The following is a 15,726-nucleotide window of genomic DNA, read 5'->3' as shown; positions in this document are numbered from 1 at the left end:
GTCTGGACCCTTCCTCAGAAAATCTGAAGAAGGGTCCAGACCCGAAACGTCAGCTTTCCTGCTCCTCTGATGCTGCTTGGCCTGCTGTGTTCATCCAGCTCTACACCTTGTTAGCTCAAATTCTAACCCTGTTTGTAAGTTTCAAATTGCATGGTCCTCGTCTGCAAGAAAGGGATTCAAAGCACTATAGATACCATTTATGTCGGGGCTTCCTAAAGGTGTGTATGTTTAGGGGTTGGGAAGGGATCAGGAGTTACAATTTTGGTGTCACAAGACTCCAGGTAGGAATGGCTGTCATTGAAATTGAATCAAATTACAACAGCCTTGTTCCCATTCTAACGGGCCATGAAATAGTGTCACAGTGGGAAAAAGTTTGGGAAGCAATGATTTGTACTTTTGTTCTCATGTCCATATAAACTCAGTTGGAGTACAAGGGGACTCACGCCTATTATTTCCCTTCATATTCTCTGCCTAAAGCCAGATACAACCCACAGAGTTACAACCTCTACCATGGATTGGACAAGGAAGCAGGTCCCTAACACAAAGCAGCTAGAAACACCAACTGGACTCATACTGGCCATTCCACCAACTGAGCTGCTTTATGTGCATGTTGTATCCTGGGGCTACAGACAGTGACAGCAGAGATTCCAACACAGGGCTGACCAGGAAAGCCTCTTGTTCTTACCTCCTGTCAAGAGCATGTGTTGGAAGGATACACAGGTGGATACTCAACATGTTAGCCTGCATTATGAACATACCTTCCTTGCCAATCATCAAGTCCTGAAGTGGGACTCGGGCCGGAGTTACTGCCTCAGTCACAGAGATGTTACCCATTGCATCTCAAGACCTCCTCCTCTACACCTTTATGGAGGTCTGTTACTGATGAGATGGTAGACTCTCAATTGACTCAACATCTAAATGCCTTCCAGACGCTCGCTATGTTGCTCTATAGGCATCACACCCAGTTATGCCCTAAAAATGGATTGGTTATCAGTTGCTTTTAGTTAAGAGTTATTTTAGATTATTAATATATTTACCCTTGTTTCGAGCTGGCTTGAACACTGATTGTGTGTTGATGTTATTGATCATTTATCTCTGCAGTTTATGAGTACACTGACTCGTACAAAACACAGTATAAAGTAAACCTGCCTGAGCTGTCACAGTTGGCCCAGTACTTGCACTGTACATGTCTGTGTATTCTATAACTGAAATTAGACAGACATCCATAGTCCAACATTATTGAATAATTGCATCTCACTAGGGTCACCAGCTCCGATTACACATATTCTAGAAGTTTCGTTCCAAACCTCCAACAAAATTGCACAGTCAGCAGTCTTTTTCTTATAACTAATGAACAAAATATTTCAAAGAAAATGACAATTTTTCGATTAATGTCCCTACGATTTATCTGCTAGTTTCCTGACCACAGTGTTTAGAAAATTAATCTTTAACTCCTATAGACTCAAGAGCAATCATGGAGGGTTGCATTCCAAAATGCTCCCTAGTAATTTGCAGTCCTGACTCAGCATTGTGGGCCTAATAATTAGGCTCAGTATCCCAGAGCCAAGTGGCAGCACAAAAATCAGTTCCTTTTAATCTTGAAACAATTCAGAGAACGCTGGAGAAACCCAACAGATCTGGCAGCATATGTGGAGAGAAAGAGAATTAAAGTTTTGAGTCTGGTATGACACTTTGAATCCTGGTCCTTCCTGGAAAGTCTCAGACTTGCTGAGTACTATATTGGATTGTCCAGTGGTGGGCCAATAGTTGGAAATCAGACCATCACTTCTTGTGAAGGATTACACATGAGGAACTAGGAAGATCCCAATACCTCTGGAACTCCCTGCATGAGTCACATTCAGAAGGAGGGAGCAAACTCCAGGTAAGACAAAAATAGAAAGGAATCAGGAGAGGAGAATAAGGAATAAATTATAGAAGGTCACAGGGCAGCTTGAAAGAGTGGCTAATAATGGATTCAGCATCCAAGGCTTTATTTATAGGGGTACAGAGACAAGAGCAAAGAGGTTATTCTTCAACTGAAGTACTGCATCCAGCTCTGGGCATCATGTTTGAGGAAGGATTATTTTCCTTGGAAGAGAGAAGGCTGAGAGGAGATTGGAAAGAGGTCTTCAAATCATAAAGATTCAGAGCTGAGCAAGGGCCCACTAAAAACATGAAAAAGCAACATGAGGAGAAACTTTATCGCAAGGCGAGTGGTTAAGGTCTGGACTGTACAGCCCAAGAGTGAGATGAAGGCAGGTTCAATTGAAGAGGGTTAGACTGTGATTTGAAAGGGAAGTGTGCACTATTACAGGGAGAAACCAAAAGAATGGCATTCAGTGAAATGCTCGTTCAGAGAGCTAGCGCAGACACAATGGGTTGAATGGCCTCCTACACCGAAACAATTCGATGTAAAGGATTGTTTTAGTTGTTAGTTCATTAAGCTGGTGAGGGATGCAATTGAGTGTAAACTGATCCTTATTGGAAAAATAAGCTAATAGGAGTCTAGTGTTGGTCATGAACCAATAAAAGGAATTGATCAAGTAACTGTTGAGAGATATTCAAGGGCATGGCTATGAACAGATGACATCATGAATGTTTTAAGAAACAGTTTAACACCAGTGGAAAAGATTTCCTCCAATAGCATATTGTAGATGTGTTCACAGTTTTAATTCACAGAGGAATCCTTTCAACATAGTTGTTAACCATTTGATTGGATTGTAGTTGACATTAGCCCAATGAAGTGTTTAGGAGAAAAGGGAAGAGACTGTGTTCACCTAAGAGCAGATATGGTTAGAGTAGAATAAACCTGAAAGCAAGACGATGAGACACAGCAAACTTGATTCAATAAAAAAATCTTTTCTCCATTCTGCGCCGATGACCTGATAACATAGCGTGAGTCATGTGATATGAGGCACAACAGTCCAGCGATGACAACCAACATGTTGTCATGGAAATACTGATCAATGATCACTTCCTCCATTTGGATTGCACTGATCATCTACACCTCTGACAATTCTCTGCCCACAACAGACTCAAGGTCAGAGAATGTTGTTAAACTGATTTCCCCTCTCCTTCCTTCTTGAAGGTGGTGTCTCCTTGTCGGATTCTGGTTCCACATTTGATGCTAACATCCCACCATTTCACTCATCTTTGAGCTATGATAACAAGTGTCAGCCACTCTTCAATGATGAAGGTCATTGAAAGTTCCTCTGGACAGCCATTGAGGGAAAGAAACCTCTCAGAGGTCAAATATAAGATGCATCTTGTGCCCCCCGACTGGGACTAGCTAGCCTCCGTTCCTGATTCTACTACGGATAAACTGACTGATGTTGTGGAGCCAGCAATGAAGGCTACTTCCAACATTTGTTGCAAGAAATATAAATCACTTTAAAAAGAATGAGCTGAATATTCTGAGATTATAAGGTGATGGTTACCACCGAGAAACAGAGTTTAGAAAGTCGATGACAAATTCTAAACTCTTCAATTTTGGTAAATCTGAATGATAAGTCCCAGGCTAGGCTTTCCAGTCAGAGACAGCATTGCATCAGTCATTGATGAATGTCCTCCACATGACAAAACAACAAAGGATGTTGTAAAACTATCGACACCTAACAAGACTCTGGGCATTTCAAACTAAACACAAAATGTTACACTTTATGAATAATTTATAGCCATCAAATTCTATTATTGGGTTATTTTGCATCGACTTTGGTGGGAAATGCACAAAGGAAGAGTATTTCTAGCCCTGATTTTTATATAAAACCATCTGCTCCTCTCCGTTGCCCAAGCATTCAACATTTCCAGGCTGATGTGTAGACTAATGCTTTCAACTGTCGCGCAACAGTACCTTTATCTCAAGCCAACATTTCTGGATTTTGTATCTGTCTTCCGTTAGGTCTGCCTGTGCTTCTGTTGATGTCATCCCATCATTGACTGTGTCTCCATGGTACAGTAGCACAGAAATGCTGTTGTGCTATCTTGTAGCCATTGCCTATGACAATGAATACTATTCCCATCATGCCTCATGCAAGAGCATGTGATTAACAGTTGACATTGGTTCTAGTAGACAATTTATTTGGAATTAATGGGTTGTGTTAAGCAGATAAATGTGTACCGATGCAATTCTTCTTATTAGTCTCACGGCACAGATGTAAAATGGTAGGTACATGTGAACAAAAATAACACTAAATGGTTGCAAGTATTATCTTTCATGCAATGCTTTGTCCAAAATCGGGGAATGACTATTAAGTGCATTCTTCTAGTTCCTCTGTATTTTTGCTGTACATTTTAATAATTTTATAGGTTAAAGCTTCTCAGCCTGGGCTGAAGGACAGTGCAATTTTTATGAAGAGGTGGGAGAATTTATTGAAGCACTGTCACCTCTACTGCCCCACTCTTAGACATTTTCACCCATCATCCAAAGTATGGCTTCAAGAATCAGTTCATCATTAAACCATAATGCTAGAGTGGAAGATCTCACCTGCTGTCAACAGTGGGTAAGGTCATGCTTAGGCTCAGTTGTGATGTTAAACTGTGGTGAGAGAGCTCCGCCTTCTTCCTGGTTTATATATGAATGTCTGGTTGAATCAGATACCTGAGAGCAACCAGCACCTGTGAAACCAGCTCCGGCATGGAGTCACACTTTGAAGACTGGAGAGAATTGACAAGTGCAAAATTGTTCATTTTGGACAAAGTTTTGCCAAATATATTCCAAAATAAGGCCACACAGCTGAAACCTGACCTGATAACAAAAGTGAACTGGATAATCAAATGGTTAAGATGAAGATGCATGGGGTAGCCATTATAGGAGGAGTGTCTTCATGGAAAGAAATAGCATGCAACTTACTCTGGAGTTGTTTTGGGGACCAAAACAGATTGAGGTTAGCACCATTTAATACATAGAATGAGAAGCACGATCTACCACATTGGGTGAACTAACACCAATGGAAAGAAGTTACCATTTAAGCCCCTGGTGATAACCAGTTTGCCAGTTCTTCGCTGACTGGTCTTCCTGTGCAAAGCCAGAATTGAGTCGAGTGTTTGGTTGACAGCTTCTCCACAATGCTGCTGGATTCTGAGAGCCTAGCACGTTTAATCCCAACTCTTTCTTTTGCCCAAGCCTTTGTAGACAATGGCCAATCTGTGGAAAGTAGAGATGTTACATTGAAAATATTAATTTCTTCATCAAAAGCATTTGATTGCATTCTAACCTGCACTCCAGTCCTTAATTCAGACTCATGCAGCTCCAGTTTTATTTTGAAGTGACATAAACAAGGAGAAGAGGACCAGTTGGAGTAGGAATTTGTCTTGGCCATTCAGGCAAAAGGCCACCAGTGATTCCAACAGAATTCATTATCTGCCAGCTATAGTTTAATGATGGGCAAGGCAAGTTTTTAGCCCTCTGTTTTGATTTTTAAAGTTTAATTTTCCCCAGATTTTTGTTTACAGCATATTTTTACTTTCTTGCCCTTTGCTGTCAAGCATACCTTTCCCAATTTGCGTGATAGATCCTATCAGTAACTTCAAGATATTGCTAGTGAAAATGGTTAATCACTTGTAGTCATTCACTTGAAGACACTGTATTTGGTAACAAAGAGTACTGCACATATGCAGAGAGGATTATACATTTGCATGAAGCAGCTTACTGATGGAATTGGCATTGTCATGGTTCGTGTACTCACAGAGTGCCCAGTATTGTGTCCTATCGATCTGTGACACATGACTGTCTGTTTTGTGTTGCAGCATAATTAAATTGTAAACCATTGCCTAATAGCAAAGCGATGTAACATGTCCTGCTCAGACGTTTTGAACTTTCTATTTTTGTTTTGTTGCCTTTCTGTTGCTGTTAATGTAGGATGTTTCTGTGTGTCAATGACCTTCTGCATGAGTGTGTTTCATATTATCAGCAGCTCAGCTTCGTTCAGCTCTCATCCTGTTCTGTGCCCCATGAGCCTCATGGCACCCTTTCTGTCCTGCAGGCTGAGCAGATCCAAGAACAGCAGGCGAAGGAGGAGATCCCAGAGAAGAACCTTCTGACTGTGAGGAAGAGTTTTGTAGGTCGAACACACTCACTGCCCAATGACAGCTACATGTTTCAGCCTGTTGACCCTGCTCCCTTGCAGGGTCTACAGAGATCAGAGAGCAGTCACCGGCTACAGTCAGGTATGTCTCACCCAACCGTGCTGAATGGAAGTGATGTGGTTAGATCTACTCAATGCAACAACTCACTATGTCCAACAGTTCTGGCAAAGGGAATTCAAATTGAAAATCAATCACATTTTCTGCATCAATCCAACCCTCAAAATCCTCAACAATGAGGAAATCCTGCACATCATTGCAAAAGTTAAGGCTGCATTTGCAAACTTTTCAGCCAGAAGTGGATGGCACGGTGGCTCACTGGTTAGCAATGCTGCCTCACAGCGCCAGAGACCTGGGTTCAATTCTAGTCTTGAGTGACTGTCTGTGTGGAGTTTGCACATTTTCCCCATATCTGTGTAGGTTTCTGCCAGGTGCTCTGGTTTTCTCCCACAGTCCAAAGAGGTACGGATTGATGGATTGGCCGTGCTAAATGTCCCATAGTTTTCAGGGATGTGCAGGCTAGGTGAAATAGCTGTGGGAAATGCAGGGTTACAGGAATAGGGTGGGGCTGGGTCGGATGTTCTTTGGGCAGTCAGTGCAGACTCAATGGGGCAAATGGCTTGCTTCCACACTGAAGGGATTCTACGATTCGAAGTGCTGAGTGGATGATCTATCTTGGCCTCTTCTTGAGTCTTCACTCCCCTGGAGGCCCAGGAGACTACAAATGCTGTGGGCCCTGACAAAATTCTAAAGATTTGTGCTCCACCAGCTATGCCAAGCTGTTCCAGTACATTTACCATGCTGGCATCTACCCAGCAATGTAGAAGATTGCCCCGGTTTGTTAGGTAAACAAACAAAAAGCAGGACAAATCCAACTAAGCCAATTTGTCTCTTTATCATCAGTAAAAAGTGATGGAAGGATTGTTAACAGTGCTGTCAAGCAGCACTTACTCAGCAATAACCTGCTCAATGATGCCCAGTTTGGGTTCTGCTAGGGCCACTTGGCTCCTGATCTCATTACAGCATTAATTCAAACATGGACTGAATTCCAAAGGTGAGGCGAGAGTGACACCCCTTAACATCAAGGCTGCATTTGACTGAGTGTCAGGGAGCCCAGGCAAATCTGGAATCAATGGGAATCAGGGAATAGTTGAAGTCATACCTGGCAAATAGGAAGATGGTTGTCGTGTTTGAAATGAGTCATCTCAGCGCCAGGACATCTCTGCAGGAGATCTTCAGGGTAGTGAACCAGGCCCAATCATCTTCAGCTGCTTTATCAATGACCTTCCCTCCATCATAAGGTTAGAAGTGGGGATGTTCGTCAATGATCGCACAATGTTCAGCACCATTCACAGCTTCTCAGATACTGAAGCAGTCCATGTTCAAATGCAACAAGATCTGGAAAATACCTAGGCTTGGGCTGACAAGTGGAAGTAACATTCACATGACGCAAGTGCTAAGCAATGACCTTCTCCAACAAGAGAATCTAACAATCACCCCTTGATATTCAATGGCATTACCATTGCTGAATCGCCCACTATCAACATTCTGGGGTTAAACTGAACTGGACTGGTCACAATAATACAATAGCTATAAGAGCAGGGCAAAGACTAGGAATCCTGCAGCACGTAAATCACCTCCTGACCCCCCCACCCCACCAAAGCCTGTACACCCTCTACAAGGCACAGGATGGGAGTGTGATGGAATACTCCCCACTCACCTAGATGGGTGCAGCTCCAACAATACTCAAGAATTTTGGCACCATCCAAGGCAAAGCAGCCCGCTTGATTGGCCACTAGCATTTATACTTCACTGAGTCCCCTGATTAATCTTCACTCATTAATTCTATCCACATCCGTGTATGCAGCATGTAGGTTAATCCCCACTTGAGCTTGTAAACTGGTGCAACACTTGAGTACAGTACTAAGGGTCAGCTGTCCTGTTGTAGGTGCTATTTCTTCGATGACCTGCTGAACTATTAAACATATAGGTACATGGCACAATGATTATGGAATCCCTCCTGACAGATTCACCAATATTTACCTCTGAACCACACCATCAAAAACAGATAAACTTGTAATTTGTCAGGTTGCTGGTTCTGAGTATGGGCATGTCCCAATTTGCTGCCACATTTGTCTACAAAACAGTAATGACGTATAATGTGCTGCACTTTCAGATATTCTGAAGATGTGAAAAACTTGACACAAATTCAAGTTCATTTGTTCATTAATTAGTAAAAATGTTTTTGTCTTGCACAGGTAAATTTGATCCAATGGTTTAAAACTTGACAAATAACCATCACTGCTTATCTTTCCCCAGGTTCCACCACCTCAGTTCAGTCTCAGCCCACAGGGGCCATTGGCCACCTTCAGGTTCCCATCGGGTTGTTCCTTCCTGTCAGCCATCAGAGCAGTTTTGATTCTGAAACTATCCCGAAGATACCTCCCCCTCGGAGATCTGTGAGTGCTCACAGAATGCTGCGTAGGCAGGTAGGTGTCAGCATCTGTGGGTCCAAGGTCCCTCTACCCATCTCAAACCAAAACTGCCTTCTCACTCTTTCCTGCCGGCAGTATTTGCTTTTTCCCTTGTTCAGACATAGCAAGAAATATGGCCATGCCTTTAACCCAGCGCTTACATGTATTTTTTTTTAATGCTTTCATTTTGAAACATGAAACTAAACCAGGAAGGAAATTGACATTTGAATCTAGGTTTGTAGTTCTTACTCATCCTCTAGCTGGTGCTGTAAATCAATCCCATGTATATCACTTTCTAGAAAGTCTATGCAGCTCTCTGTAATCTATGCCCGATCTTTCTACGCTCTGTTGTACGTAAATTCTGTTCCCTTTGCTAATAATATGTGCCTATTCCAACCTGTGTCTTCCTACTTTATATTCAGCCTGTCTTGTGTGCTCTGTTAGACAGAGATCCGATGTGAAAGCATCATACATAGGAGCACAAGTGGACTGTATGCCCCTCCAGCCTACTTCACTTTTAATAAGATCATCGTTGATTGTGGACTTCAACTCTTCTTACCCATTGTAATAGACCAGACCAAATTCCCTCAAAACATATTAAGAAGATAGCCTAGACCCTAACTTTTTCTTACTTTAAAGGCAAGTGCCAGCTGTGGCATTCCGGATGCAATTCGATTGGTCAAACTACCAGTCTTGAAGCAAAACATACTTTATTCATACACTTTAGTTAAAGTACAATAAAGGAAAGAAATTGAGATAGAGTTAAGATTGAGTCTATTGGAAAACTTAACAGGATAATAGATTATCTAACTAATAAACAGTAACTGTTGCAATATAGTAACAACACATAAACACACCTTTGGCAAAAGGCAAATTCATTAAAATAAATTGTCTCACATGCAATTCTAGCAGCAGGAAGAGAACCCCCACCTTTTATGTGTAACTGAAAGGAAAAACAGCTTCCACATCCAGCTTCAAGATCCCAACAGCAATTGCTACTAAAAGTTTAAAACTAAGAATCCTAGTTTTGAAGAAGCTTGACCCCACCCATTCAGGCTGCTTCTATTGTTCCAAATTTGAAAAAAACTCAAAGCCTCACAAGCTGTTTATTTTATTAGATTCAAATAGATAGCTTGTAACCTCTGCTTTAAATTCACTCTTCAATAAAAAAGGACAAAATACATCTCTTAAAGCCATAGTATTGTCATACCACTCACATCCACGTGCCCTGACTTCCTTAGAGTATAAACATCTCCCAGTCTTGGTCTTGAAATGCTGAGCATCCATAGCTCGCCAAAGCAGACACTTTCAAAGATTCACAACACTCTGAGTGAAGACATTTCTCCTCATCTCAGTCCTCAATGTGTATCCCCTTGTCCTGAGTCCATCGGTAGAATTCTTTTAATTCTTTTTAAAATTCATTCATGGGATGTAGATGTCACTGGCCAGGCCAGCATTTATTGCCCATCCCTAATTGCCCTGAAGGCAGTTAAGAGTCAACCACATTGCTGTGCGTCTGGAGTCACATGTAGGCCAGACCAGGTAAGGATGGCCATTTCCTTCGCGAAAGGACATTAGTGAACCAGATGGGTTTTTCCCTGACAATCGGCAATGAATTTATGGTCATCATTAGACCCCTAATTCCAGATTATTATTGAATTCAAATTCCCATGATCTGCCATAGCCAGATTTAAACCCAGGTTCCCAGTACATTACCTGAGTGCCTGAATTAATAGTCTAGCGATAATACCACTAGGCCATTGCCTACCCTTCATCGCCTACCCTACCCTCTGCCCTGTCTGGTGATAGATTTGGAGTTGGGGGGTGAACATTAAATCCAGCAGGAGGCAGTGAGTTGGAACCTTCCCCACATTCCCACAACCACCCTGATTAATTCTGAGAGAGGAATGTCTATGGCCAGACTTCCCACCCTGCCACCAATTGAGCCTTTTAAGCAGATAAGTAATGACCACTGGTCCTTACCGCCACCACGGGTATTAACCCAGCCATTAGCAAGTCCATGGTGATGTGAGACACAGGCTTCTTTCTGTCTCCCAGTGAGGGAGGGAGACTGAGGAATCAACTCTCCTTCAAAGGCACTCAATGCCAGATTGGGGGATCCAGCATCGTGAAGGGAGTTGCTTGCTGAAACTCAGCCTCTGTCCTATCTGCTGACCCTTACACCCCTCCCCACTGCCCTCTACGATCACCACCCTGAGAACCCCTCCTTCCATTGCTTACCTGGGTCGTCCCTCAATCTTAGGTGTCTGGTGTTTGTTATTCCAACAGCGACCACCTCCTTCCCAGTGTCACTGCTGAGCAGAATAGCTGCCACCTCTTATTGGCCAGCAGCTGTCAGGAGGCAGGAATTCTATCCCTGTGATCAGGATCCCAAGGAAAGGCTCACCTCTGTCTGGTCAACTGCTTTATTAGCTTGTGATTTGACTGCCCTTCCCAAAGGAAGCAATGCAATTCTCTTAACTGAGGTCTCCAGCCATCAGGCAAGGTCCCTGTCTCTTCAACAAAATTCACCCTTTATCCCCAATTCTAGATCCAATTTCAGCATTTGAATTAATCTAATAGAATCTGGGGTTAATCACAACATTAACTAAGAAGGCTGCAATTCTAATTTAACTTTACTCCAAGCCTGTCCACTGTCTACTAGGCATCAGTCAGGGTGGAATATCCTCCCCTTGCATTGCAGCTCCAACAACATTGAAGAATCTGCACAGCTTCCAGGACAAAGCAGACCCACTTGATCACCACCCGATCATCCACCAAATTAAATGTTCACTCCCTCCACCCACTGACTCTCAGTTTTTTTGGTGCACCGTCTGCAAGATTCATCATAGCAACTCGCCAAGCATCCTTCCATAGTACCTTCTAAAGTCAGTCTCTCCCATAGAAGGGACGAGCAGACATATGAGAGATACACCCACAAGTTGCCCTCCAAGCCACTTACCATCCTGACTCAGAAATATATCACCATTCCTTCACTGTCACTGAGTCAGAATCCTAGGACTCCTTTCAAACTGCGAGTGTCCCTTCACTACAAGTACTGCAGTGGCTCAAAAAGGCAGATTACCAACACCTCCAGGGCAATTAGGGAGAAAGAATACAGCACACTGTAGGATGAAAGTTCATATAGAAGCTGTTTTATGAACCTCACACAGTTTCAGCTGTTCAGAACTGGTGCTAACATTTTCCTTACGTAAAATACTATGGATTCTGCAATTTTGAAATAGAAATTGCCAGAAGCTGTGCCTTCAAGTAGAGGTGTTGTCAACAACATAATGTCACTGGACTAGTATTTCAGCAGCCCAGGCTGACAACATACAGGTTCAATTTAAACCCACCCAATAAAATCTGGAATTGAAGGGTTTATCTCAATAACAGTGACCATGAAGCTATTAGTGATTGTCATTGAAAACTGTGCTGTCCTTCCCTGGTCTGATCTCTATGTGACTGGAGACCCACAGAAATGTAGGAACAAAAACAAAAAATGCTGGGAAAGCTCAGCAGGTCTGGCAGCATCTGTGAAGAAAAAATCAGAGTTAACGTTTCGGGTCGGTGACCCTTCCTCAGAACTCCCACAGAAATGTGGTTGACTCTTAAATGGCTGAGCAAGTCACTCAGTTGATGGGCAATAAAATCGGGCATGGCAGTAACATTCCCATCCATTAATTAAAATAAATGAGTCAGTGCTGATAAAAGGCCATCACTCTGAAACTTTAACTTGGTATCTCTCTCCATAGTCACTGCCTGAGTAATTGCAAAATAGTCTGCATTTACTTGTTCACCATATATTGACTTACTTGCAATATGCAGCCAGTTCCCATGTAACATTTGATTTATGATCTGAAAAGTCTTAGTAATGGTGTTCTGTAGAAGATGACTTATCATTGTAGAAATGCAGTGCATTTGTGGTATACTTATAGAACTTGCATAACATTATTTGCATTATCCTTGCTGATTCATTTCTAATTGATCTTTTCCTCCCCCCACCCCTTCTCTTTGTTTTGACAACATGTAGCTGAGCTTTTTTCATCCTCGGTCTCGTGGCAGAAGCCCTGTTCATCATAGAAACTCTTGTTGCTAATACCTTCATCACCTATTCCCTCCCCTACTCCCAGGATGGTTACTCTCCTGCCATCATGCGCACCTTCTAACCTAAAAAGTGTTCACAGTGAATCTGCTGATGTGTGGAGCCTGTTTCCTTTTTGTGTTGAAGATGGGCTTCCTGCACGAATACTAACACTGGCCTCCTGTTTTCTTCAGTACAAATGACATTTAACAGGCGTGCCACTTCACCTCTACTGCTTTGTAGACTGTTAGTCTCAGATTTTCATGTAAAACAATGTCTATTTTTGAAAACATATTTTTTAAATATTTAGAGTTAAAGTGTGGGTTTAAACTATCTTTTGACACACGTGACCCTACCTGTTGATTAAAGGGAGTGCAGCAAAAACTACTGGAGAGAAGTGGAACCTCTTGTCATTAGAAGTCTCAAAAGAATGAGGATAATTATTATTTTGTGTGACAGTGTAGAATGAACAATATTGATTCAGACGCCTGTGTTATACATTTCTTCTGGTTCCTATTGATTTCATTTTGAGAGATGTCTTCGCTCTCTGTTCTCTGCCCAAATACAGGTTTGACCCTCAGTGCCATAACCTCCATATGTGCCACTTGACAGAGTAGTGGTAATATCACTAGATTAGCAAACCAGAATCCCAGGCTAATGGCGACATGGGTTCAGACCCCACCACAGCTGATAGTGAAACTTAAATTCAACAAAAACCTGGAAATACAAGGGAGTTATTAATGGTGACCATGGAATTAACAGTATAAACTGGAGCTTCTACTGTCAATCACATGGTCACCATTATTATCTCACATTTCATTTTCAGGTTTTTGTTGAATTCAAGTTTCAGATTCAAATCAAAGGAATTCCTATCAAAGAGGATCTTCAAATGGCAGCTGGTAGATTTTTAAATTCAAGACCCACAGCTATGTGCTTGAGAAATGAATATCACTGGTTTATTGAGATTGTCAAGAGAGAAACTTACCCCTCATTGACAGCACATTGAAACTACCCTCAAGCAAATGGCATTGGCTAGTTTGGTCTTACACCATTAAGATTATGGGGTTGAGATTGCCTGCTAACTAAATATATTAATGCAGTGACAACAAGGTGCAGGGCTGGATGAACACAGCAGGCCAAGCAGCATCATAGGAGCAGAAAGGCTGACGTTTCGGGCCTAGACCCTTCATCAGAAAAGGGGGAGGGGAAGGGGGTTCTGAAATAAATAGGGAGAGAGTGGGAGGTGGATAGAAGATGGATAGAGGAGAGGATAGGTGGAGAGGAAACAAACAAGTCGAAGAGGCGGGGATGGAGCCAGTAAAGGTGAGTGTAGGGAACAGGTCGAAGAGGCGGGGATGGAGCCAGTAAAGGTGAGTGCAGGTGGTACTGGCTCCATGCCCGCCTCTTCGACCTGTTTGTTTCCTCTCCACCTATCCTCTCCTCTATCCGCCTCCCACTCTCTCCCTATTTATTTCAGAACCCCCTTCCCTCCCCCTTTTCTGATGAAGGGTCTAGGCCCGAAACGTCAGCCTTTCTGCTCCTATGATGGTGCTTGGCCTGCTGTGTTCATCCAGCCCTGCACCTTGTTGTCTCGGATTCTCCAGCATCTGCAGTTCCTACTATCTCTGATATTAATGCAGTGCTCGTTTGGCAAAAAGTTATGAAGAACAAGAATATCTGGAGTTAAGTCCCAGCCTCAGTTACTTAGATGGTCTCAGTTAGGATGATATACTCGATCCCACTAAAATCACCACAGAAAGGAGAATGAATTTTCAGTCAGGCTGACCACAACCCACTGACCCATGCTGAAAGGTGTGTGTGTGTGGACATTGTGAGGGCAAAAATTGCATTACTCCTGAATTTTTATCTCTCCTCACTCAGGTTTAGCCTGTCAAAACTCACTGCTTGGTCACTCACATGCAGAATAGTGTCTTGGGTTAAGCACTTTGGAATCTCAGTAAGGAAAGAATGTCTTAGGAAAGGCTAATAAAAATTTGATAAAGATTGAAAGGCAAGTTGCCTGCCATTTTGATACCCTAATACCTTTGTTGATTGGTTACAGCAAAAATTGAGTCAGACCATTCAAGGCCTTATTCCCTATACTGGCTCACACCCAAAATCATCTTGGACTCACCTGTAGATCTCTTTCATGGTCATTTATGGCAGATAGAAGCTGGAACAAGCTTACTTATGGTATCTCAAGGGGATTGTATGTGGAGCACTAATAATGCCACTGGACTGCAACCAGAGGCTACAATATGCTCTGGGGATGTTCAATTGGCAGCTGGTACATTTTAAGTTCAAGACCCACAGCAATGTGCTTGACTCTTAACTGCCCTCAGAAATAGCCCAGCAAGGCATTCAGTTCAAAGACAAATAGAGACGGGCAACAAATGCTAGCCTTGCCAGTGATGCCGTCATCCCATGCAAGGATAAAGAAAACAAAAATTATGTTGGACTTGGAAACAACAGGGCATAAATCCACCCTGGGAAACCTGTAGCAGCAGCAATAACACACACAAACAGCAACCAGAATGACCGCCACACTGAAGATGATGGCCAGTATCTGTAAAGGAAAATGACTTACCTTTCTCCAGTTTCCATCTTCCTTCTTGACCCTCAAATTTAGGTGCAGACATTACAGTCTTCTAGGTGACCCTGGAGGTGTCTGTACCTCTTTGTCATAGCAAGCAAATTGCTGGTCAGTACAGAGCAGAGGACATTGAGAGTTATAGGCCCTTAGATTAAGTGGATTGGTCATACTAAATTGTCCATAGTGCCCAGGGATGTGCAGGCTAGGTGGATTAACCATGGGAAATGCAGGGTTACAGGGATATGGTATGGGGGTGGGCCTCACTGGGATGTTGTTTAGTGGGTCAGTGTGGACTCAATGGGCCAAATGGCTGCTTCCACCCTGCAGAGATTCTATGATTATATGGTTCTTATCTCTTTTTTGTCCATTTTGGAACTGAACGATACAGAATAGATGAGGAAGCTCCTTACCTTCACAATCCAGCCCTTTCAGAATGTTAACATGGAGGCATCGATGGATCGGAAGCCAACCCAAGTCAGCAAGATTGATTCAGA

The 15,726-nt window shown here is 42.7% G+C and overlaps 1 protein-coding gene across 1 annotated transcript in view; it reads left to right on the top strand.

Annotated features, from left to right (window-relative positions):
• The window catches only part of LOC109919653 (voltage-dependent T-type calcium channel subunit alpha-1G-like), a 288,516-nt gene that overhangs the window by 268,952 nt on the left and 3,838 nt on the right, over positions 1–15,726 (top strand). The window contains exons 32-33 of the mRNA XM_048610895.1: positions 5,982–6,165; positions 8,401–8,570. Of these exons, the coding sequence (XP_048466852.1) occupies positions 5,982–6,165; positions 8,401–8,570 (354 nt within the window). The remainder of the gene's footprint in view (positions 1–5,981; positions 6,166–8,400; positions 8,571–15,726) is intronic.

Source organism: Rhincodon typus, chromosome 23 (assembly GCF_021869965.1).
Source record: "Rhincodon typus isolate 14 chromosome 23, sRhiTyp1.1, whole genome shotgun sequence".
NCBI lineage: Eukaryota > Metazoa > Chordata > Chondrichthyes > Orectolobiformes > Rhincodontidae > Rhincodon > Rhincodon typus.
The sequence above is the reverse complement of the archived record's forward strand: the minus strand, read 5'-3'. Positions and strand labels throughout refer to the sequence as shown.